Below are 27011 nucleotides of genomic sequence, written 5' to 3' on the forward strand. Positions count from 1 at the left end.
AATTAATACAAGGCCAGGAATTACCCCGAGTGGCCGAATACAAATATCTCGGGATATGGGTAAACGAAGGGCAGATGTACACGGAAAAGCACGAACAGTCTCTCATATAGCAAAAGGGCGAAGAGATGCGGGATAATGAAACATAGGGGACTCTGGGGGCCCAACAGGTATGAAGTACTGAGAGGTATTTCGAAAGGAATAATGGTGTCGGGGCTTACTTCTGGGAATCCGGTTCTGTGCTTAAGGGCAGACGTTCAGACGAGGTTAGAAGTAAATCAGATAGCTGCTGGAAGATTAGCACTAGGTACCCACGGGAAGACCACAAACAAGGCAGTACAAGGGGATATGGGCTGGGCATCGTTCGAAGCACGGAAAGCTCTATACTATAGGAAGAACGCCTGAGGAAATTGGACGATAGCAGGTGGGCAGCGAATGTGTTTAAATACCTATACAGAAAGACCATTGACTCAATTTGGCGGAAAAGAACTAGAAAGCTAACCAGTAAGCATGCCAGACACGAGGTGGGAGAAATACAGAGCATTAAATGACAGGTTCAAAATGCGGAAGGTGAAAATTGGATAGATTCAATGGAAAAGAAGCATAGTGTAGGACTATATCGATACTAGAAACGGCAGATCTGGAAGGAAGCGTTTTATGATCACTAAAGAGGCAGTGCCCTACTATTTGAAGCTAGGTCAGGATGTCTTGGAACGCGCAGCTACAAAAAGAAATTTAACGAAGATGACACATGTGCTGCGTGTGGTAAATCTGTATAAATAGAGCACCTCATAATAAAAGTGATGGTATTCATCCCGATTTCGATGCAGGCATAGAAACTCTTCCTGAGGCTCTAGGGCTCAGAGATGACAGTAGTGATGTAAATAAATCGGCGGTGGAAATTAGCAAAAAGCGATTGGTAGATTGGTGGCTCAAAATCAAAGAGGTGACATAAGGTTAAATGTTTTGGTAGACGTATTTATTGAAAATGGCGAATTGAAATAACTTACAACAATGTTAAAGAGAAATAAAGGGAAAAAAAGCTGAGCATAGCAGCAACTGCCATCACCCCGTTTCAGAGGGGACGCTAATTTCTTCCGTCCGTCCGTCCGTCCGTCCATCCGTCCGTCCGTCCGTCCATCCATCCATCCATCCATCCATCCATCCATCCATCCATCCATCCATCCATCCATCCATCCATCCATCCATCCATCCATCCATCCATCCATCCATCCATTCATTCATTCATTCATTCATTCATTCATTCATTCATTCATTCATTCATTCATCCATCCATCCATCCATCCATCCATCCATCCATCCATCCATCCATCCATCCATCCATCCATCCATCCATCCATCCATCCATCCATCCATCCATCCATCCACCCATCCATCCATCCATCCATCCATTCGCTCGCGGCAGAAAGATTGAAGTGCAGGTGAACCAGCAGCACGCGCCCATTGGCGCGTAGTGAATTCTTCTCCTGACCTCCTCACACTTCGTCAGCAAGGAGCGCAGGTAGCCTTGATTTTGCTTGAGAGGCCCGTTAATAGCCTATGCCCAGGAATGGAAAATATAGGAGGCTATTGTTCTGCATTACATGCATCCTTTACATGCACTGCATTCCTGCATCCTTTACACAAGCCTGCCTGATCATTTGGTTGATTTAAGTGTAAGGTTGCACTGACTCTATTAGAGATTGCCTTAGTAAATACCTTCTAAGAAACGGAGAGTAATCTGATTAGTCTGTAATTTTTTTAAGACTGACGTCCGCTTTCTTACGAATTAAGACAACGTCAGAGTTCTTCCAAGGTTCTGTTACGCTCGAGATCAAAAGTCAGGGCGTATAAAGGGAGACAAGTTTTTCTAGGACAATTTACGTTTCATTCTTCAACAGACATGCTGCTTCCCAACATCACCCGCTGCTTTCCACCTTTGCATCGCTCCTAAGGCGTTCTTTACTTCAACTTTCATTAATTGCGCAATGGCCCATTGCCTCTCTCACGTTCTGATAGCCTTGCCGCCTTCACAGATTTGTGTAAAAACCTCGGCTACTTTAAATATATTATCCATATTGCTAACAAGATTTGCGTCATTGTATTTTAACGCATGATCTGATTTTTACCTATGCCTAGGTTTCACTTCACCACTCTGAGGCTGCATCCGCTGTTTACGGCGTGCTCGATTCTCCCTATATTGAAATTCATTATGTCAGCTACCCCGCGTTTATTTATTAATTTTGATAGTTTTGCCAGTTCTATTCTGTCTGCAGGTTAGTCGTTTTCATGCTTTAGTGTTTTTATTCAAAGCTTTCTTCTCCTGTGATAGCTTCCTGATAATCTGTCGAACCATCTTACCGCCTACTTCTGGGCACTACAACATTATGATAGCTGCGAGATTATAGTTAATTGTTTGAACATTGAAATGGTCTTCCTCAGTTGGAACCGAATATCTATTGTGCAGCGATATCCGAAATTCCTATACTTTCCTCCTTACCGCTAAATGGTTAATAAGACTTTGCTTCAGTATTTTCTTCCGTTTCTTCAAGTCTAAGCTAATTTGAGACTTTATTACTCTGTGGTCGCAACAGCGCACCTTGACGACGACCTTAACATCCTCTGCGATACCAGGGTGAGCGCATAGTAAGAAGTCTATTTCATTTTTAGTCCTATCTTTGCGACCCTTTTACGTGCACTTTCTGTTCTGTCATTTCCGAAAGAAGCTATTCTTGTATTCTTGATGCGCCCGCTATTTCACTCTGCGAACTCTACTAATTAGTCCCCCCAGCTATTTTGGGAGCCTTTGCCATAGTCGCTTAAGGCCTGATCTCCGGCTTGCTTCTTGTCTACCTTCGCACTGAAGTCGCCCATTAATATACTGATCTGTTATTATGCTTTGTTCATTGCCGATTTCACGCCTTCATAGAAGTTTTCAACGATCTTTCATCATCACTGCTGGATGTAGGCGCGTAGGCGTGCACAACATTCAGCTTGTGCCTCTTATTAAGCCTAATTACGATAGCTGCAACCTCTAATACTACAGAACTCATCTATGTTGCCAGCTATATCCTGATTGATAAGGATTTTCACACAGAGTTTTCGTCTGTCTGTTCATCCACGATAGCACAGTACGTGCCCAGCCCATCGTACTGTATACGTTTCACCGGTCCTGCTAACCTCACTAAGCGCTATGACAACCTATTTAATACCATCTTTTTCCTCGAACAGCATTACTAAGCAAGCCTCACTGCATAAGGTTCTAGATTTAATCGTTGCGAGCATCAGTTTTCAATTATGGTCGGTCCGGAATTAGAGATTCTTAGCAACCTCCACTGCGTGGCAGGTCTGACCGCCGCCTTGGTCAGTTGCTCTGCAGACGCTGGGTACTGAGGGCCGAGAGATAACTGATTTGTTCATATAAGGATGCGGCCAAGCGCTACACCAGGCCGGCCAAATCCTGCTATGCTGACAGAGTGCGTTGTCGGCTAGCTGCGCAAATTCTTCTACTTCCGATACGCAAGCGAGTGTTCCATCTAGGAGGAGCATGACATCAACACTGTCATGAATAAGGCGGAAAAGCATGTGGCAGACTGCGTCTTGTATTGCAGGATTATACGCAAACGTAACGTAGGGCAGGGCAGCATGTCAGTTCATGTGGTAGACGTCTACGTACATGGGCAGCATATAGGTGAGCTTTTGTTTAGGCATTGCGTGATTCCATTCGTCTGAAGGTGTAGGCGGTCACCGTGCGGTGAGTTCCGCAACTGAGCTTCGTTATTTCTTCCACTAGTTGTGCATTAAAGGCGGTTCCATGGTCCGTAATGAGAGTAGCCGGAGCGCCGTGGCGAAGCACTAACTTGTGGATAAAGAAATTGTGCTATTTCAGCTGCAGTGCCTAGTTCGAAGCTTTTTGTTTAGCAATAAAGCTATAAATAATCGGTGGCGACTACAGCTCACCTGCGTCCCATAGATAACGTAGAAAACGGCCGCAACAAGTTAATCCCGACTTGTTGAAAGGAAGCTTTCGGCCCATCGGCGGAATTCGGCGCTAAGAGTGGCACATGCGTAAGTAGGTGCATTGGCTGAGAGGCGGCGAAGGTCTACTTGTACAAGATGTTGTTGGGCAGGGAAAACGAGTTCAGCGCACGTGAGAAACGATGAGGTGGCCATGACGTGCGACCTTCAATTTCGGGCATGGACGGGAGAAGCTCCGTGTCGTGCTGATACAGATGAGCAATGGTTGACCTTTTTAAAGCTCCAAGGAATGCGTCGTCGTGCAGATTAATGCCAGATGTTACTGGAGCGCGCGAAAGACAGTCGGCTTCTGTGTGTTTTTGGCCGAATTTGTATATGGCAGTAACGTCCAATTCTTGGAGCCTCAAGCTTTACCAGATAAGGCATCCAGAAAGGTCCATCAATTTTGTCAGCCAACAAAGGGAACTATGGTTTCTACGGTCCTTGAGCAGCCTGCCGTAAAATTATTCTGAAGATTTGGCGACTGACCTACTCTACCGCGAAAGATTCCATTTCCGTGTTGAAAGAGTTATTTTCAGTGTTACGGGGTGCGGTTTGCGTAGGTGATGACTCGCTCAATTCCGTACTGCCGCTCTACTGGGAAACTGGGTGAAAGTGACCTAATGTTGGCGACGCTTGCAGACGTATTCATAGGTCGGAAAATGCTTCCTGTAGTTCATGCCCGAGATAAAGAGAGCTTCTTCATTGATGAGCTACGTTATGAAATCAGCAATCTTGGAAAAATTAGCTAGAAAGCGCTGGTACTAAGTGCAAGGGCCCAAAAAATCAGCGCAGCGACCGCTTGTCGGTCGGTACCAAAAACGCTGCAACAGCGGTCGTTTTCTCAGGGTCATGAAAGATGTCATCGGAGCTCACAAAGTGGCAAATAAGGTTCAGCTCCTCGAAAGCAAATTACATTTCGCCTTTTTAAGGGACAAAGAAGCGGAACGGATGGCTTGAAGGACGGCACGGAGGCGGCTGAGATGCTATTCAAACGTATAAGAAAAAAACGCCTACATCTTTTAATTATACGATTTAAGACTGCTTCTTGAGCCCGGAGGGTACAGTATCCACCTGTCACAAAAGTCGGCGCACCTTTGGAAAACCGGCGCGACGCGGAAGGAATCTCGCCAACCTTAGAGAAAATTCAGACAAGATCGACAAAATGTCACCAGCGGAGGGGCACTCATTGGGAGCACGGGTGTCTTCGAAATAACTAATCGTACCCTGTCGAGACGGTCCATGGTGCTCCGAACTGAAGTTTGTAAAGAAAAGGTAAGTAGTCCCATGACGAAGTGCAGCTGTGCCTCGAGCAACACAAACATGTCTCCCAAGGAGTAAAGACAAGTTCCCTTCAGCGATGCCCTGTGCTGTACGGCCGTCGTCACAAACAATTCCGACTATCTGAACACTGAAGCGCTGGCAGACGACGGACGAAGGGGGACGAGAAACACAGTGCGCTCGTCCTCCCTTCGTGCGTCGTCTGCCAGCGCTTCAGTGTTCAGATTGTCAAACCAACTCGCCCAGCAACAAACCCTACTCAAATCTGACTAATTTGCTGGCTCGAGGAGGCACGCGGACAGCAACACTGACGATACGTAAAACCATGACAGCTCTTTCATCTTGGTCGGCTTCAGCTGGGAGCGCTCGAGCTGTAAAAAAGAAACAAGAAGCTTCCGATGTTCAATAAGTGTTCCATATCCGCAAAGGAAGTCTATGCCAAGGATTACTTTACGGGAACACTCCTTCGAAACAACGATGTACGCCGGAAAAGTAGCGTCGAGGATTCCAACTCGGGCAGTGCAGCTCCCAATCGGCGCGACTGAATGACCACATGCCGTGCGAATCGGTGGACCGTGCCATGGCGTCATCACTTTTCTTAGCTTGGCTGCCAGCTCCCTACTAATAACTTAGTAATCGGCGCCTGTGTCACAAGAGCACTCACCAAATGGCCGCCAACACATGCGGGCAGGTCGGCGAAAGTGATTTCGGTATAGTCGAAGAACGTCGGCGGGCGGTGCAGGTGGAGCATTGAGCGCCGGTGCAGGATGTTCGAAACTGAGATCAACAGCAGCCCCACCCCCGGCGGTCACTATTGTTAGTCACCCCGATTTATTAGTCTCCCTATTGTTAGTCTCGTCAGTTTTGAATCGTGACGCCGTCGGAGGCGGACGCTTTTTTTCGGAGCTCCAGCGACTACGCCCGAAGCTAAGTGCTTTTTTGGTGTTTGCGCTTGTACATGTTGTTGGGCGGTAGTTTTAATCCGAGTTAAGGGTATTAAGGCTAGCGGAAGTGTGTGTGCCGAAAGTTTTTGTGTAGGAATTTTGGCAGGCTTTTACGTCGCGTAGTCCCGAAGGTTTTTGTATGGACCTCCTTCACCCAGCGACGTCACGAAGATGCGGTGGCGCTGATGTTAGCAGCGACTTTCGCATGGTAGGCAAAACAGGTTCCGCTTGCCCGTGCCTACCGCAGCTGCCGCAGTTACCGGCGGCTGCTTCAAGCCTGTGCACTGCAGAGGCAGCATATATTGACCAGCTGCGTCACTGCTGGATCCGCGTAGTAGCATAAAAAATATTAAATTAGCCTCGATAGGTTTCTCGCGCATAAATGCCGCATTCGGAAGCTGGCTAACAGGCATTGGGCCACGGTAGTAAAGCGCGAAGTCTGGGAGTCGATAGCACTGCCACTCAATGCACTTAATGCATGCAAGTTACTGCGTTCATTCACCTGAACTTCAGGATAGTAGGCTGATAATTGCTCAAGGAAAAAAAGAGATATGTAGCTGCACACGTACTTATCACCTTGAGCCAGAGTGCACGGGGCGCCGACAGGTTCACTCGCCCCCAAGGAATGCGTTTTTTTGTTAATAGCACACCATGTTTAAATGGCGCGTTTTGTGACATTTAATAGTTACTTGAAACTGTTTCTTGATATGACGACGTAATTATTTCATTCGAGTAGAAAAAAGTCTGTTAAGTTGTGTCAATTTTGCACGGTCGCGTTGGTGTGCTTAGAATAGCGTACCTTAAGTGTGCTAAACGCCATATGCTTTTTCATTGCATCATGCATGTGTCATGTTTCATGAGGTAATACATGATCGCGAAGCTTGTTTGGAAAGAAGCAGCCGCAGGCGTGCTACTAACAGACACGTGGCGAGATTGAGAGGGGACGCGGCATGAAAAGTGTTTTCGTTGTAACTAAACTTGGTGCAAATATGAAATTCCTACGCTAGTTTCAGTCATTCCTTTTATTTATAGCTATACCTGGCGCAGTTCTGGGTAATTATAATTAACACCGTCGTCAAGTCCCCCCAAGCTAGGTCTCTAATTGAGTTGATAGTGCGCAGTTTTTTTTATGCCAGCATGTGCATAAAGCCCTGTTCTGTTTGATGACGCGATTAGTTGTTTTTCTATATGATCAGTACTTATGCATGCATAGTTACATGAAAACGTTTCTTACAAAAAATAACTAACACAATACTGCACGTGTAGGGAAAAAAATCGAGAGATTTATTACGCTCCTCAACGTCTCAGGAATAGTTTGCGACAAATGGAATCGTTTGATTTTCATGCGAGTTACGAAGGTGAGTGATCCAGTCGCAGAAAATGTGAGAGGTCAGAAAACGAACCTTAAAGTTTATTCCCTCGTTTATGGCATCTTCGCTTTCGCTTTGGTCAAAGAAATGCGGCACTGAAATCAAAGAAATTACCTCACAATTTTTGACGACCACATTTCGAAAAAGCGTAATTTATAAATTTGTACTCAATATTTTGCTATAATTTTTCGTCGCGAAACTAGACTTCAGGGCTAGGAAAGGAAATAATTCTAGAAATCAAAAATTTTCACCAAATCGACCAGCTTAACAAGAGGACAAGTCGGCCTGGCTGGTGCGTGGTCATGCGGCTAAAAAGAGCGCTAAGCGAGACAGGAGATCGGGGACACGACTCTGTCCCCACTTTTCGCGCAGCGCGACACGTACGTATGTCAGCAGAGGATGAGCGCATGTCTGCTCCGGCGAAACAATGGCAGCACTTCCCCTCACTACTGTCCCGAAGTAAAATCATTCCGGCTAGTGCAGAGTGACAAAACTTGTTTTATTCAATGCCTAGCGCATAAATAAACGGCAGGAACGCTTTCTACATGTTTACTGCTAACCATATATAGAATGCACAGTGGCAAACTATTTCTCTTTATAGGCCGCACGTGGACAACGCGAGCTCGTGTACTTCGACCAATTACTAAGTTGGAAGCATTGACCATTGCTGTGATTCGCAGAAACTGGAAACGCGCCTACAAGCCTTGAAAACCCGCGCACAACACCTATCCGCGACGCCACTTTTTTCTGTAGGAATTTTGGCGGGCTTTTACGTTGCGTAGTGCCGAAGGTGTTTCTATAGAAATTTTGGCGGGCTTTTCTGTTGCGTAGTGCCGAAGGTTTTTGTGTAGGATTTTTGGCGGGCTTTTACGTTGCGTAGTCGGCCGGACGATGGGTCGACAAGCTAGGAAAGTCAAGGTGGACGGGGACGGGGAGTTAGTGCAGTGCCAGGAGGGCGACCGTTGGTCCTATTTAGACGAAACCAAGTTAAGAGCTTATCCGAGGGAGATGGGGCTAGCTTCGCGTGCAAGATATGTAAGCGTTTTGAGGAGGCCGTTCAGACGTTGAAGAGGGAATGGGCAGCTAGGATTGAGGAATTCAAAGGTGACCTGAAGGTGGAATGAGGGGAACGGATTAAGTCAGAAACTCAGGTCGCCGAGTCGCTTAAGAGGGAGGAGGCTAATGCCGACCTGTTGCAGCGATTTACGGGCGAGCTGAAGGAGGACGAGGAAAAGCGGGCCCAGCTAGAAGAGCAGGTAGAAGCGCTCAGGTCGCGGCCGGCAGGGCACCCCGGTTCGGAGCAGTGTCATGTGGGGGACGAGGCTCGTCGATCCTACAGTGCTGTAGCGCAGCAGGCTTTGAGTGATGAAGAGAGAGAGGTAAAAACTCGCGGCAGTAGCGCAAGGCGGCGGGAGAGACAGGTAGTGCGATCCGGAAGGCAACAGTCGCAGTCAGGAAGCGAACGGGTAGAGCGGAGGAGGGTTCTGGTAGTCGGTGACTCGAACGTAGCGAGGGTTGAGGGAGGCGTTTTGACGACATTGAAGGCGGACAGGCGGGTGCAGGTGGAGGCCTAGTCAGGGAAGTGCATGGTAGATGCAATGGCCAAAGCACAGAAGGTGGTGGGGAGCACCATGGATGGCGAACATTTTGTCGTTATCCATGCTGGTCTCAACGATGTGCTTAAGGGGAGGAGCCACAATCTCGAGAAGCAGTTAGAAGTGGGCATGCGTAGGCTTAGAGAGGCCACTGAGAGTGTGCATGCTAGTATATGCACAATCCCAGAGGTCCAGAGGCAGGCTAGCGAAACGGAAAGGAGGATCGTTGAGGCTAACAGTGTAATTAGGTTAATGAGTCGAGGACTAATATACGGGGTAATGGAAGTTAACAGGAATGTGTACGAGGCCAGGCCCCACACTTTTGCACAGGATGACATTCACTACGGTGGTGCCGCTGGCAAGAGGGTAGGTAGGAGGATAGGTCGCCAGGCAGCAGATTTTTTGGGGGACCCAGAGCTCTGAGGGAACCAATGTAGAGAATGAAGAACCAAGATCAAAGGGACGATAGAACCATAGAAGAAATAAAGCGCCGGGGCCAAGTTAATTCAGATATACGTTTCATTAACATGCAAGGTGGCAGGAATAGACTGAAATGGGAGGAAATAGAGGAACAGTTAAGGCAGGATAAATTAATGATATATGGTGTAGTGGAAACGCATCTTAGAGGCATGGAGCAACCACCCTGTAACCCAGACTACGCATGGGAATAATGCAATAGAACAGAGGGCAGCAGAAAGGGCGGTGGAATTGGGGCATTCATTCATAAAGGTAAGAATTTTTAAAGGGTTAAACTGGGATGCAAGGAACATTTATGGCTAAAAGGAAAAGTGGCTGGGGAACAAACACTTCTTTGCTTGGTATACTTGTGGACAGGAGCTAACGCCAAAGAGGAAAACATGAAAATGTTAGAATGTATTGCACGCAACATTGATGAGCTAGGAGGACAGGGCGAGATAATTATATTAGGCAACATTAACGCACATATAGAAGACCTGGATAGGTACACAGATTCGACAGGAAGCATGTTGCAGAACATGTGTGACAGGCATGATTTAGTTTTATGCAACAGTGCCAAGAATTGTGAAGGGCTCATAACATGGGAGGCAGGGAGTCTGCACTCCACGATAGATAATGCACTAATGTCACAGAGGATGTATAATAGATTAGGGGTAATGAGTATAGATGAACATTGTTCTAGAAGTCTAGGTAGTGACCACAAGCGTATCAAGTTGAGTTTCAGAAAATAAACCCAAGTAGGACTGAAGCGAGATGAACAATCAGAGGGGAATTTTTACTCAGAAAAGCAACTTGAAGCAGCAGCCAAACAAATTGAGAAAGTAATTTTTGAGGATAGTGAAACAGAATGGACTTACACCAAATTGACTCCATTACTGGAGCAAGAGCTAGCTAAGGTGCGCGTAAACCTAAAAAGGAAAAGACGCAAACCCAAGAGTTGGTGGGATGAGGAGGTCAAGAGGGCGAAAGAGAAACGTCAGGAAGCGTCCAGGCAACACAGATATTCCAAGAAGAGGGGGGAACCAGAAGTTGAAGTAGACAGAAAATGGGATACCTTCATAAAGTGTAGAAGAGAAGCATCCTATTTGATTAATGAGAATTAGAAGAAAGGGTGCCCAATGGATGTCAAAAGTAAATAAAAATGATAGAAAACCAGCTGAAAAGTTCTGGAAGCATCTAAATGCAATGAGTAATAAGACTAGGCTAGAACAAGGGTTTATTGCCATAGATCAGGGTATTCGACTAGAAGGGAATGAAGTGATAAAACACATAGGAACAAGGATGACAGGAAAATTTAAAGAAAGAAATGTTGCACATAATTTATCGAAGGAGGATAGACCGGTTACTGCAATAGCTTCACTTCAGCAAAGAGAGTGGGAAAGGTTAGAGAAGGTTCCTAGTGGCACGTCAACAGGACCCGATGGTATTCCGCTTATGTTAATAAAGAAGCTAGGACCAAAATCCAAGCAAATATTAATACAGGTAGGGAATAAAATGATAGTGAATGGGAAAGTCCCCGATGAATGGCGATTAAGTAGAATGAACATGATATATAAGGGAAAGGGGGACAAAGCTGACGTAAGTAACTACCATCCCATAACAGTGACATCTGTGGTGTACAGGGTGGTGATGCAGATTATAAAGGACAGATTGCAGGCTTGGGTTGAGAACGAGGGGGTGGTAGGGTAGCTACAAAATGGGTTCCGGACACAAAGGAGGTTGGAGGACAATCTGTTTTCGTTGACGCAGTGTATAGAGATTGCTGAAAAGGAACACAGGCACCCATGGCTAGCATTTCTGGATATTAAGGGAGCCTACGACAACGTTATTCAAGAGTATCTGTACGACATACTGGGCACATTGGATGTGGAAGATGGTGTAATGAATCTTTTAAAGGATATACATAAAGGTACCAGAGTGCTTATAAAATGAAAAAAAAATGTATCAGAGCCTGTAGAGATACAACGGGGGCTTAGGCAAGGATGTCCTCTGTCTCCTTTGTTGTTCATGTTGTACCTGCAGGGGCTGGAGACCAAGCTAGAGAGGAGAGGACTAGGCTTTAACTTTTCTTTTTTCAAGCAAGGAGAATTGATTAAAAGTCATTACCGGGACTAATATACGCCGGTCATATAAGGCTAATGACTGACAGGAAGATTTACAGTAGCTGATAGACATGTGGTACAGAGGGAGATAGATTAGGTTTCAAGTTGAGTAAGGAAAAATCTGCAGTCATGACATTTAATGATGAGGTCGGTGAGCATAGAATACAGGGGTACACGCTAGAAATAATGGATGAGTACAATATCTTGGGGTGTGGATAAATAACGGCGCTGAATATCTGACAGAGCATGGAAAATATGTAATGAATAAAGCTAGTAGGAATGCAGGTGTCATGAAAAATAGGGCATAGTGGAATTACAACAGGTATGAAGTGGTAAGAGAGATCTGGAAAGGGATGATGGTTCCTAGCCTGACTTTAGGTAATGCGGTCCTGTGCATGAGATCACATGTCCAAGCAAGGTTAGAAATTAAACAATGCGGCGTAGGGAGGCTAGCTTTCGGAGCACATGGCAATACACCAAATCAGGGGGTACAGGGTGAAATGGGTTGAGCGTCGTTCGAGAGCAGGGAAGCTAGCAGTAAGATAGCAGTTGAGGAGCGATTGAGAAAAATGGACGAAAAGCAGTAGGCTGGGAAAGTTTTCAGATACCTGTATATAAAGAACGTTGACACGAAATGGAGAAAGCAAACTATAAAATTGACAAGCAAATATCTGGCCAGCAGTAGGGGGGGGGGGGGGGCAATTCAGCAATTATCAGTTAAGAAAAAGCTTATAGAAACAGAGAAAGCTCTGTGGAAATCAGGGATGCTGTAGAAATCAGCACTGGGAACATACAGGATTTTTAAGCAGGAAATTGCCAAAGAAAATATCTATGGTAATTGTAGGGGAAGCTCTTTGTTGTTTGAGGCCAGGACGGGAGTTTTGCGGACTAAGACAAATAGAGCCAGGTACCATGAGATAGACATGTTATGCGTTGCGTGCGGAGAGGAGGAGGAAACGACTGAACACTTGATACTTTTCAGTAAAGGGCTTCCCCCTACAGTGGAAAGCAGCAGGGCTGATTTATCCAGGGCATTGGAGTTTAAGCACAGTGAAGGAAAAGTAGATTTTAAGCGGGTAGAAGTAACCAAGGGAAGGTTATCTGATTGGTGGCTAAAATCAAGAGAAGAGTAAAATTTCATGTCATGGCTAGGTGGCTTGAGCCCCCGCCCAATTTAAAGGGTTCAGCCGCATCCAATAATCCATCCATCCATCCATCCATCCATCCATCCATCCATCCATCCATCCATCCATCCATCCATCCATCCATCCATCCATCCATCCATCCATCCATCCATCCATCCATCCATCCATCCATCCATCCATCCATCCATCCATCCATCCATCCATCCATCCATCCATCCATCCATCCATCCATCCATCCATCCATCCATCCATCCATCCATCCATCCATCCATCCATCCATCCATCCATCCATCCATCCATCCATCCATCCATCCATCCATCCATCCATCCATCCATCCATCCATCCATCCATCCATCCATCCATCCATCCATCCATCCATCCATCCATCCATCCATCCATCCATCCATCCATCCATCCATCCATCCATCCATCCATCCATCCATCCATCCATCCATCCATCCATCCATCCATCCATCCATCCATCCATCCATCCATCCATCCATCCATCCAACCATCCATCCGTCCGTCCGTCCGTCCGTCCGTCCGTCCGTCCGTCCGTCCGTCCGTCCTTCTGTGTTGTGTGTTGTGTTGGGTTTAATGGCACATAAGCAGCTAAGGCTATCATGCGCCAGGCTCAAGGTATATGAACAATTTTCTGCAGGTGGGAGGAAACATGGTTGTGTAGAGGACTATTTCATTCTGGTAGTAATAAGAGAAAGAAGAAATTTTATAAATGGCTAAAAATAAACGCTTTCAAGAAGGTCAGATAACCTCAGTAGCCATCCTTGGCTGGGCAAGGATCCTGAGGCTCCCAACCATTCAAATAACCACCTCAGCAATCTTCTCATGGAATGAGAAAATGGCTGAAATGCATCATATTTTAAAGCAAAGCTGTGGATCAAAGTTTACAGTCTCTGAAGAACATCTGCCTCTTTTAAAAAGCTAAAAACGGAAGATATGTTAACAATGGCATTTTCTCCTAAAAGCAGCGCTGGGTGTAAAGGAATGTATTCATTATAAAACTTCGTAAAGTGCTTATTTCTTAGTTTTTCGAGTTTTGCACACGAGAATAAAATATGGTTTATTGTTAGTTCGTCTCCACATCTTTCACAACGAGGTTTATCTTGTTTCGTTAGTAAGAAATTATGTGTAATGTGTATATGTCCAATGCGGAGACGACATAAAATTACTTCAATAAATCGTTCCTGGTGCCTACAGGTCTTCCATTCACCCAGGACAGGTTTTACAAAGTGCAGCTTGTTGTTAATCTCGTTGTCCCAAGAGGCCTGCCATTTTTCTCTCAATTTATTCTGGACTGACTTGATGCAGTCCTTATGCGGTATGTTTACTGGTTTTATTTTTGCGTTAAGGGCAAGTGCGGCGCTTGCATCAGCCCTCTCATTTCCGCTGATGCCCACGTGACTGGGAACCCAGCAAAACTTTATTGTATGTCCTTGTGAATAAGCTCGTACTACATTATGTATTATGTTTCCTATTAAGGGTTCAGTTGCATTTCTGGGGTTTATTGCTGTAATTACGCTGAGAGAGTCACTGTAGATAACACTGTTCTGTATGTTTTTCTTCAATATTTGTTCTACAGCTAGAGCAATGGCGTAGCATTCTGCTGTAAATATTGAAGCGCACTGAGGCAGCCTGACTACTTTTTCCCATTTCCCTTGCACTATCGCGCTCCCTACATAGAGTGCTGTCTTAGATCCATCTGTGTAGAAATCTGTGCAATTCTTCTATTTTTCGCTTACTCCAAGAAACTCTTGCTGTATATATTGCAGTGGGGTATGTCTTTTTTGAATGTGTGTCAGTGCGAAATCGCATACACCAGGAAACAAGTACCAAGGTGGCAACCTATCGGGTCTCTGGGCAACATCAGGAAGTGCATCTAGTATGTTTATTTCTTGGCATATTTCTTCAAAGCGGAGGAGCAATGGTTTTACAGCTTGACGTTTGTTGGTGAACAGTGTTCTGGACGGGCATTTTGTAACTATGGTGTAACAAAGATGTTTCGGTAGCGACCTTATTTTCAGTACGTATGCACAGGTAAGCATTGTTCTCCTGTTGGTGAGGGTCGGTTCATTTGCTTCTACGTGAAGGCTATTTATGGGTGATGTTCTGTAAGCCCCAATTGAAAGGCGCAACCCGAGGTTTTGTACTGGATCTAGCTTTTTAAGGTATGATGGCCTCGCAGACCCATACACTATGGATCCATAGTCTAACGAAGAGCGTACTAGAGAGCGATAGATGTGCAATAGGCACCTCCTATCGGATCCCCAACGCTTCCGTGAGAGTACTTTAAGTATATTCAGGGATTGGGTGGCTTTCTTTTTTAGGGTGTTTATATGTGGTAGAAACGTTAGCTTTTTGTCAAATGTTAAGCCTAAAAATTTGTGTTCTTGTTTTAATGGAAGTGTGGTGTCGTTCAAGTGGAGGGTGGGATCAATCTGCAGTCCTCTCTGCAGCGAGAAAAGAACCGCAACAGTTTTCTGTGGAGAAAACCTAAATCCATTTCTGTCTGCCCAAAGTGCTAATTTGTTTATTGTGAGTTGTAGTTGTCTCTCACAAGTTGCCAGGCTAGAAGATGTGCACGCAATTTGAAGGTCATCAACGTAGACCGAGTACATAATGGACTTTGGAATTATACTGGTTAAAGAATTCATTTTTACTATGAACAATGTAGTACTTAAAATGCATCCCTGAGGAACGCCGTTTTCCTGAGTAAAATTATTTGAGAGGGTTGCGCCGAGACGAACTTGGAAAGAACGGTTGGATAAAAAGTCGCTCAAATATTTCAGCATCCTCCCGCGGATACCAAGCTCTGCCAGGTCGCGAAGAATCCCGAACCTCCAGGTCGTGTCATATGCCTTCTCCATATCGAAAAAAACTGAAAGGCAGTGTTGTCTGTGTATAAAGGCCTCTCGGATTGTGTTTTCCAGGCGGACCAAATGGTCGACTGTGGAACATGTTTTTTTAAAGCCACATTGGTGGACATCAAGAAGCTCTCGGGATTCCAGAATAAACATTAATCTAATATTTATAACACTCTCAAAAGATTTGGCAAGACAACTTGTAAGGGTTATAGGCCTGTAACTGTTAGGGGAGGTTGGTGGTTTTCCTGGTTTTAGAAATGGAACAATAATGGCTTTTTTCCAAGCAGCTGATATTTTCCCTACTACCCATATTTTGTTAAAAAATTTTAACAGAACTTCTACAGATTGCTCAGATAGATGGGACAGCATTTCATAATGAATTTCGTCGGGGCCTGGTGCAGTTTGTTTACCTATAGACAGTACTCTCTGTATTTCTTGAAGTGTAATCAAATTATTGTAAGGCTCGTTTGTGCTGCCTGCCGTAGGGAGTCTTTGTTTTTCGGTTGTGTTTTTGTATTTTAAGAATGACTGTGTATAGTGGAAAGAACTAGAAACTATAAAAAAATGTTGCCCCAAAATGTCTGCCTGTTCTTTAATACTTGTCTGAATTCCAGGATCCGTCAGCAGAGGAAGGGTGAATGGGGAATAGCTGCCATTTACTTTTCTGACCTGCTCCCACAGTTTTTTTGATGTTACCGAGCTGTTTATGGACGACACATAATTTTGCCAAGATATTTTTTCCGCGTTCCGCCGTATATATCGGGCTTTAGCTTTTGCCTTTTTGAAAGCTATTAGATTTTCGTGAGTAGGATGCCTACGAAATACACCCCAGGCCTTATTTTGTTGTTTTTTGGCTTCCCAACATTCTCGCGTCCACCATACCTTGTGGTTCTGGCGCACCACGCCTGTGGACCGGGGAATAGCTAGCCGTGCAGCATCGATGACACATTTTGTGAGAATTTCAGTGTTTCTGAGTAAATGTCCTCTAATCTGGCCTTTTCTCTAAACAACGCCCAATCAGCTAGATGTAGCCTCCATCGCCGTGGTTTGGTTGGGGTGACTGCAGGTGAGGATGATAGGCTTATAAAAACTGGTAGGTGATCACTCCCAAACGGGTTGTCTAAAACGTCCCACTTAAAATCACTAAAAACAGAAGGTGAACAAAAAGACAGGTCTAAACTGCTCATTTTCCCAGACGTTGGGGAACAGTATGTGGCCTTTTTCGTATTTAAAAGGCATACATTATTCGTCAGGATAAAATCTTCGATTATTTGACCTCTAGCGTCACAGCGTTCGCTTCCCCACAGGGAGGAGTGAGCATTAAAATCCCCAAGTAACAGATATGGCTCCGGAAGTTCTCTGATCAGTTGCTGTAGATCATGGAGTGTTAACATAAAATGTGGAGGAATGTATACGGAACAGATTGTTAATGTTTTGTAGCTTACGATACTGACTGCAACCGCCTCAAGTTTTGTTTTGAGTTTAATTTCTTGAGCAGGGACACCGCTTTGAACGACTATCGCGACGCCTCCCGATAGCCGATTTGCCTGCTCTCGATCGCGTCTAAAAGTTTTATAATGTTTCAGGATATGTACATGTTGTGGACCAAGATTGGTCTCCTGAAGACATAAAGCTGTGGGTAACATTGACCCTAAAATATGTGTTATGTCGCTGTAATTCCGCATAAGTCCTCTACAATTCCAATGGATTAAAAAAGCCATGTTTATGTTTTTGAGAGGAAATAAAAGGGGATTTACTTAAGTAGTGGGCCCGTTATTAGAGGCCTGTCTTTTTTCCGCTCAAGAGAGCTGTTCCGCCTCTGTGGTGGAGGCGGAGTGGCAGTTATATCCATCGCCTCACGAGAGGCGCTGGAGGACCGCGGGGAAGCCGCGGGTTTGTGGGTTTCAGTCCTCCCCCGGTAGGGGGAAGTCCTGCGGGATGCCGACGCATGGACCGGCGCTCCCTGCTTTGACACTGGCAGGGCAGCTTTCGCTGACCCTGCCTGGGGCGTGAATGGTCCTGCCATTGGCTCGATGGAAGTGGCCTCGGCAGCGACCGGGGTGCTGTGTGGTGCACCGCCCCTGCGCACCACATCAGCAAAGCTGGATTTTGCTGTGAAGGAGAACTGGTTGGTAACGGCAAATCGCCTTCTTGCTTCTCTAAATGAAATGTTTTCTTTGGTTTTTATCGTGATAATCTCTTTTTCCTTCTTCCAGGACGGACAGGCCCTGGAGTATGCTGCATGTTCTCTTTCGCAGTTAGCGCAGCGCAGGGCTGCGTCACACTCCTCAGAAACGCGATCCTTGGAAGCACATTTTGCGCACGTTTTGCGGCCGCGGCAGCTCTGTGAGCCGTGGCCAAACCTTTGACAGTTAAAGCATCTTCGTGGGTTTGGAATGTAGTGTCTGACATTTACTTTCAAGTATCCTACATCGATGATTTCTGGTAATGTACTTGTATTGAATGTTAGAACCAAGTGTTTTGTCTCTATTTCTTTATTGTCTTTCCGGATTTTGATTCTGTATACATCTGTGACATTTTGGTCAGACAGGCCTTCCAGCAATTCTTTCTCGGTTAGGTGTATGAAGTCGTTTTCAGAGATGACACCACGAACTGAGTTTAGGGATCGGTGCGCTGTTATTGAAACTGGGATTTCTCCGATGGATGCGATGTTTGCGATTTTCGAGTTCTGGGTTTTGTCAAGGAGTTCTAGCAATAAGTCTAAGCTGGCCATTTTAGACACCTTGTAGCCAGGGCCCAGGGTATCTGTTAGGCATTTAGATACAAGGAACGGAGAAATTATTCTTGCTTGTTTTTCATTACTTTCGCTGTGGATAACATAGAACTTGGTGAATGTCAATGTCGGTTTCTTTTTTGAAAAAAAGTCTGCTGCTTCGTTCCGCCCTCTCTTGAGAGAGCGATCGGGTTTTGAAAGTGGGGGAGCCATAAAAAATGAAGTTTTTCAGTCATGGTGCCAGCCACCCACCATGGAGTCCAACAAGGGGACGGGACAGGAACTTGAAAGCAAGTCCTGCCCACGCCAGCTGTACACCTCAACTATAACCAAATATGACTCAACTCAGGGTAGTTGGTCACACAAGGTTAACCCTCGCCGCCAGGAAAACAGGAAAAACCAAGGAGTGAGTAGGATATAGGAGAGTTGTGAGACAGAGATAGGAAAGTGAAAGATGGAGAGGAGGATAGGAAAAGGCGACTGCCGATTCCCCCCGGTCGGGTCAGGCCGGAGGTGCCGTCTGCAGGAAGCTGGGGCCAAAGTGGTGTGTTGCCTTTGCCAAGGCGCCTTAAGGGTCCAAACGCTCGGCATCGGCTCAACCACCAGGATCCCCTTTTCCCCGGACACGGCGATGCCACGCACGGCGAGGCGCGGGTGCTCGGGTCCGTGGTGATGCACAGTTCACCATCATCCCCTTGCGGGGATGTCCCTGCGGATGCTCGGGAACCCGCGGTGTCGCCACTCACCGTCGCGACGCCTGCAAGCTGCAGGCGCCCACCTGCGGGGACGTCCTTCTGTCCGTCCGTCCGTCCGTCCGTCCGTCCGTCCGTCCGTCCGTCCGTCCATCCATCCATCCATCCATCCATGCATCCATCCATCCATCCATCCATCCATCCATCCATCCATGCATCCATCCATCCATGCATCCGTCCGTCCGTCCGTCCGTCCGTCCGTCCGTCCGTCCATCCATCCATCCATCCATCCATCCATCCATCCATCCATCCATCCATCCATCCATCCATCCATCCATCCATCCATCCATCCATCCATCCATCCATCCATCCATCCATCCATCCGTTTCTTGTCACGGATAATCTTGCAGCCAGCGGCGGGAGGTGCCTGAAGGCGCACAATGTGAAGTTGCGATTCATTCCACACAGTGCGTCGCGGAACTTCCCGGATACCTCTATCACTTTCCCCACGTGGCAGGCCATGACAACCGACTGGGGGAGTTGAAGCGTGCGGTCATACTGGACGGCCCGTTGCTGCAGCACAAGTTCCATTGTGGTATCTTTGCGGACAGGTTCAATTATGTTGGTGGGTGCACTGCACGTGAGAGTCGCAAGGAGTTTCCCTTTAACTCCGTGGTTTAGGTAACGCACCTGTTCGGCTTCTGCAATAGTCATGTCAGCTGGCTGAAAATTTTGGGAGGTGTACTGAACGAACATCTTGGCGCTGTCGTTGGGCCTCTGGATCCGACGCTGAAGGGCCTGCTCAGCTTTCTGTTTTCACCCGGGGCTGTCATAGTCGAGCAGGAGCTGACTACAAAATTGCAGCCAAGTGATGCGGGCTGACCAACGGTTCTGAATCCAGGTCTTTGTGGAGGTATCAAAGCAAAGTGTACGTTATGGAACTTACGCTGGTAGTTCCACTCGTAGTAGGCTGTGACGCGTTCATAGTTACCATGCTAACCTTCGACATCCTCAAACGGGTCGCCGTGAAGAGAATGTCCAATATCCTTGGACAAAAAGTTTCAAGACTGAAAAATTATAAGGTAATGGTATAGTAATATTGCAGGTAATTGTTCATTCTTTCCTTAGCGAAAAAAGTCTTTTCTAAAAATGTATTCTGAGCACATCTATTGTTTCATATTAATTCTGCATTTTTGTCCCTATGCTTAAATGGCAGTACGAATGTTTTCTAAGTTGGGTAGGAGTAATATTTTGAGCATTCTTACAAATGCATCAAAAATACAATTTCTTCCCGCTTAGTATATTTATGATGCAATAGAAATACACTGAAAATATAAATTAAAAATAACGTAAATATATGCAAAAAATACATTATATTATATTAAGAATACATTAAACATATTCAATACATTAAAAATATATCCACTTTGGATAAGAAAAGTTGTACTAGACGGATGTACCCGACGGCAATAATCAGCGTTCTTAACAGCAGAACTAATGACTCAACCAGCTATAAGCATAAGAAGCCATTCCCAGAGAAAACGCGCTGCCATCAAGAATTCTAAGACAATGCAAGGTCACTTGATGGGGCTTTACGGGAAAGATGTCGCCACACAATAAATTCCGACAGAAAGTGACGTCAGCAAACAGGATATTCTCCGAAGCGTGGCGCTTGACTTGCCTTATATATGCCCCCGAGAGACGACTCATTATCTTGCCCGGTGATGCGTTTTATACGCTAAGACTGTGGGACCACAAATTGTCGGACTAGTGTTGCAGTGGTCGCGTTCTAATCTGCGGTCTATCTAGAACCGAATTGCTAGTGGTAACTTGCGTAAGGCACCGGTCAGGAGTCGAACTGTCTACCAACAAGCATGGCTGTCCATGGAAGCCGGTCGGCCTTGCAAGTAGGGGTCCTTTTCACTGGCGTGTTCGGGCCCGGAGGTGCGCATCGCGCCCTTGCCTGTACAATGTTATCACGCTGTCCACGCGTAACTTAAATAAGTGGGGATTGTCGTCCTGCTAGAAGTTACCATAAACAAAAGGACGACAGAAAATCGGTCCCGGAAGCGTAACTTAAAGCACTAGATCGAAACATGCTGCAAGATTTTTCTTTTACAGTGTTTCCATCGCTCGCATAAACCAGTTAAGACTGCCATATAAAACAAAGAAGAATGCTTTTGAGGACAGAAAAAAACGTTAATAGTAACAAAAAATTATAGCCTCCCGAAGATGTAGAGATATGTTGAGTGTTATAGTGAAATCTCACAATGTACGAAAAAAGATACGCCCATAAACTCTTCCCCTTTCAAAAAATTGGCAGCGGATTATCTCGGATGTGCCAGGATATACGTACCGAGAGGAAGTACGTGTCCCTGGCTGAGCTGGTTGTGGTCGGTGTATGTTTAGCAGTGAAAGACATTGGACACCATCTCGGTGGCTATGCGCTGCCTATTACGCTCGGCTGTCGGGCATCTCCGCTTGGCAAGCCGTTCTGCTCTCCTTTCGGGCGTCTTAGATGATCTCTTTGCCTTCTTAGGCTCATTCTTTGTTGGGTAGCCAAGTGCCAGGCGGCAACTTCAGGATCGGAAGAGTTAATCTTCTCTTGTCTATACTCCCGTTTAGCGGCGGTGGACTGTCCCTTTTTGCATCGATGTGAAACGTGATACAGACGCCCACTACATCGCCGTTTATACGCAATGCTGCGCATGTGACGCGCGGTTAGGTTGATAGAGCGGCGTGCAGGGAGGCAGCGACGAAGCACGCGGCGCACCTGTGGGGTCTCTCTGGCTACGATGGTATCAGCGCATGCGCACAACTGCTCATCCGGGTGACGTCACGCAGGGCTCTGAGAGCGGGCGCGCGGCCGCGGCGACGGCAAAGCGCATGCCGCACCTGCTACTCCTGTCCGGTTGACATGGTATAGGTGCATGCGCCCAACTGGCTTCTCCCGGCCACCGCGAAATGCCGGCCACCGCGAAATGCTCCAGTGTAGCTCTCGCTACAAAATGCTTTTTCCAGAATTATTGGGTATGCTTGGTGTGTGGCGAGAGATCGAGAAACGGCGTAGCAGCAGCTTCCGGTAGGCCACAAGTTTGGGTGGCCGTCGCGACGGGAATTCTGTCAGCGGGGTTCAGTCGTGCAGCGAACTTGGTTGGAGGGCCTTGCAGGCGTCGGCTCGCCATAGAGACTGTAGAGTCGGTTGTGCGCAACTCTATTTTGTCAGGGGAAAAGTGCGAGGATCTACCCAGTACCCGCACAATATATGCATATAGTTGAACAACATGCCGTACTTGACTGCTTAAAATATTATATGGCGAAGTATACGCTTCGTATAAGGCAACATTTATATTTTACTCGATGTTTAGATCGGAGGACCAATCTGCTCGACGAGTGACACACACACACACACACACACACACACACACACACACACACACACACACACACACACACACACACACACACACACACACACACACACACACACACACACACACATATATATATATATATATATATATATATATATATATATTCGACAAACATTCGACAAACATGAAGGAAGCCAACAGTCACCCAAACCAAGCTCCATAGGGGAATGTCTTTTTTTTCAAACAAGGGGTGTTCAAACTAGACGGCTTACAAGGAATAAAGTCACAGCCGTTCCGAATACTTGCAGTGAACAGGCTTCATACAAGCTATGCAAAAGCCCAAGGCAGAGGGTGCGGACTACGCTTTTTTCAGTTGGCGTCACCACCGTGTCGTCATAAATAAGCCTGTGCTTCTGTTGCCTGCCGGCAAACCTGAAAAAATATCGATACCATACCAGTGGTGTGCCGCCGTCAAACATCTTTTTTTGCGGCTTCAGCGTCCTATAGCATTATGCGTGCCAGGCGTTCTGGGCATGACCTCCAAACGCTGACTCCGGCCTTTTCCTTAGAAACTTTGGGCGCTTCCCATCGTTTCCAAATGCAGTGCACGCGTTCAGGTGAGTGACATGTAAAGTATCACATCCCTCATATCCTTCTTTCACATACTGAGAGAGCTTTCCGCTACCGTGTAGCTACCCTGTCGAGTACTTTTATAATGCACTCTGAGTATATATTTCTTTGATTGAGCAGACATGCGAAGGATATAGAGGCGTTTGTTATAACATACAGGACGGAAGATAACAGTACATACCAAGGAGTACAGGAGATGTAGCTTTTATTTTGTTCATGAATATGAATATGAATATCGTATTTTTATTATTATTTTTGTAAGCTACTTGATTAGAAAGCAGTACAAAAACAACCACGTGCCACTGGTGGGATCCAAACACACGGGCTCCGAATACCAAGTCTGGTGCTTTACCAACTGAGCCACGGCGATTGCTGCGCAATGTTCTACTTTCAGGAATATTTATATCTCGTTTAACCGAACCTTGAGAGTGCTCACCAGTGCCACCTTCTGTCATAACGGCGGACGTAGCACGTCCTGTATTACCGTGAGTACCACGAAGGAACGTGCTCGATCAGTGAGGGCGAAAGCTGTGCGAGAACCCTCTTATGCTACCTAATGCATAAAGACTGCCAGAATCGAGGCCCTAATTAGCTATTCAGCAGACACGGGAAGGGAAAAACAGGGTCCGTTATGACATACATGATGGAAGCCAACAGTCAGAGAAACCAAGAAGCATACGGGATGCTTCTTTTTTTTCTGTTAATCAGGAGGATAAAAATTGGCTAATTATTATTTAATTTATTAGGTATATTAGGGTAATGTTTAATTTATTAGGGTATATTAGGGAAAAAGAGGGTCCGTTATGACATACATGACGGAAGCCAACAGTCACAAAAACCAAGAAGCATAGGGGATGCTTCTTTTTTTCTCTTAATCAGTAGGATAAAAATTGGCTAATTATTATTTAATTTATTAGGGCCCATTAGCGTATTATTATTGAAAGTCGTGTATTACCACTTTAAAAATAATAGTTACCCTACTCATATTCCTATTCATATTTTGGCGCAGAGCGATGAAACTTGGCAAGCTTATTGAAAAGCCCACTGCTTGCTAAAATGGTTGACGCTGTGATATTCGGCAAAATTTTTTTGCGGCTTATTTTTTTCTTTATAGAATCTTATATCCACAATTGCATATTTCACTCATTAATGTAGGCTCAATTTGATGACGCAGTAAAAAGTTAATCAGTAATTCAACAATATAAAAAATCACTGCATAAAACAATTATCAGCGAACACACTGCAATAAACAGCATGATAATCCGCGAAGCCATTGCCGTGCTACGCTTTCTGCAAGCGGGGAGTCAGGTAAAAAACAACAACTTTTGAGCAAAGTGCCATTCTCAAGAAGATTTCAGCCAGTTTCGTGCTACCTAAGGCCTCAAAAATTGTCTTTGAAAGTTACTTGTGGACTGTTTTGGAGGAAAATATTTGGTGTTTTAATCTGGAAGTCGTTGTAGAAAAAGATCTGGTGTTTTCTAAAGTTTTGTATCCACAGCTTTGTGTTTTGAAAACCGCGTTCCCCTTTATTCGCGAAAGGGAGGATTGTTGGGCCAGTTGGTTCATGATTCAAGAATGAAAACGGCACGAAAAACGGGACAAGATAGAGAGAAGCTGTGTGTGCTGCTTCTATCTTGTCCCGTTTTTCGCGCCGTTTTCAGTCTTGAACCCCTTCATCTGTTGTGTTTAAAATATAAGCACAAAATCAGGATTTTCAGTTTAACTTTTCTGCCGCGATACCTTTGCCACAGAAGCCACTGTCATCTGCGATGTAACTGATACCAGCGAGACGAGACCGGAAGGAACTTCTGTGCTGCAAGGTTCCGGAGACATACCAACCACCTCCAACTGACAAACATGACTCCCTTGGCAACTAAGATAAGTCATTCCGCAACCATGCCGCTCATAATTTACTCTCGGAGTGGGTCAACCAAAAAATACGCACTTGTTGTTGTCGGCAATGTCTTTGTGAAGTGAGTCGTCGTGGTTGTGGCTGGAACAAACAAAGCATGCTTACTGTTAGTGAGGTCTATGCTCTCGAGAATTTAAGCAGCGGACGCGCAACAGAATAGAAAAGAACAAACTTTTTTGCACAGAAAAATATTTTTGCGCCTGGTTTAAAGCCTTACGTGTTATCCTCTAGACATCCATACACCTCAACGCGAAATATTGAAATCATTTTTCTAACCTCCTAATATGTAAGAAAGTGGAAGTAAATGATCTATCATGAATAACTTCAATGGCTGATTAGAGTATAAAAACTTCACAGGATTGCACTTCAGCCTGCTTAAGAAATCAAATGCGATAACCTTTCCCTGTCCTCATTCTTCCTTCAGTTATCATTTTCTGTTTTTTACTGTAAATTGTTTGTTTTTAAAATTTGCATTAATTATTTAAGTGGTTCATTTTTTACTTTTTGTTTTTAGTTGTAATTTCTGGTTTATTTCATTACATATACGTTGCTTAAGAACTGTTCCTTAAAAACTTTAAATTTGTTTTATTTACCACACAACTCATAATTGACAGTTCGTGCAAACAACTTCCTACAGCAACTTCCGCCTGCAACTTCCGTCTACAGCTTCCGTCTAAAACTTCCTTCTACAGCTTCAGTTCACGCCTGTCATGAGCCAAGGAAGGCTCATGACAGGCTCATGACAAGGCTTCGCTTTCGCTTTTGTGTTGTTTTTAGGTTTATATGAATAAACAGTTCCAGTCACAAGCAATATAGCCGCAAATTAGGCCCACGGAAATAAAAATACACGTGGACGCTTTTGTTTACGTATCACTCCGCCGATAGCAGAGCGGCAAGCTGCCACGGGACTGGCTTACGCGTTGGTTGACTCCTTCCACCTACCTCGTTGAGTTCAAAAAGAAGGCGGCAGTTGGGGAATTTAACCGGATTTAAACAGGAAAATAGGCCGCACAGGACAATAATTAGAAGTTTCTAAGAATGTCCGGAACGTTTAATATAGAGTTGCCGCGGTAAAAAAGACGAGTTCAGATTCCTCTTTAGTGCGCCTTTAACTGTTTATTTACTTAGACGGTTGATAATTTGAAAGAAGTTTGATGAATGAAGCCCAGAGCATAGGCGTTCCTCACTTGGTGGTTCACTGAGTTACGAAGGCTAGTGCTCCCGCATGTCAAAGTGTTTACCCTCTAGACCGCAAAGCTTCACCGTGGAATAGTTCACTAGGCCCCTACCCAACTGCACCGATTAGCGTTGCGAGACTTCTTAAGCCGCCCCGCCACGGTGGCTCAGTGGTTAGGGCGCTCGACTACTGATCCGGAATTCCCGGGTTCGAACCCGACCGCGGCGGCTGCGTTTTTATGGAGGAAAAACGCTAAGGCGCCCGTGTGCTGTGCGATGTCAGTGCACGTTAAAGATCCCCAGGTGGTCGAAATTATTCCGGAGCCCTCCACTACGGCACCTATTCTTCCTTTCTTCTTTCACTTCCTCCTTTATCCCTTCCCTTACGGCGCGGTTCAGGTGTCCAAAGATATATGAGACAGATACTGCGCCATTTCCTTTCCCCCAAAACCAATTATTATTATTATTTCTTAAGCCCTATGTAGTAGGTGGACAGTTGTGGAAGACTGAAACCAAGCAGCAGAGCTAAAATGCGGTTATGCAAACGATAGCTTCAAGACTGGCGGAAACAAATCCCTCGCTATGTTATGACTCTGCTGGAAAAGGGGGGTGTAAAGAACTCGTTGGAGTCTTTCACACCAATATTACAGCCCTTTGAAAGGAGACGCATAACGAGGGATAT

The 27011-nt window shown here is 45.5% G+C and overlaps 1 protein-coding gene across 1 annotated transcript in view; it reads right to left on the reverse strand.

Annotated features, from left to right (window-relative positions):
- Positions 1 to 27011, reverse strand: part of LOC144108704 (uncharacterized) — a 227223-nt gene that overhangs the window by 149664 nt on the left and 50548 nt on the right. Inside the window, exon 4 of the mRNA XM_077641876.1 lies at positions 25187 to 25234. Coding sequence (XP_077498002.1) covers positions 25187 to 25234 — 48 coding nt within the window. The remainder of the gene's footprint in view (positions 1 to 25186; positions 25235 to 27011) is intronic.

Source organism: Amblyomma americanum, chromosome 10 (assembly GCF_052857255.1).
Source record: "Amblyomma americanum isolate KBUSLIRL-KWMA chromosome 10, ASM5285725v1, whole genome shotgun sequence".
NCBI classification, from domain to species: domain Eukaryota; kingdom Metazoa; phylum Arthropoda; class Arachnida; order Ixodida; family Ixodidae; genus Amblyomma; species Amblyomma americanum.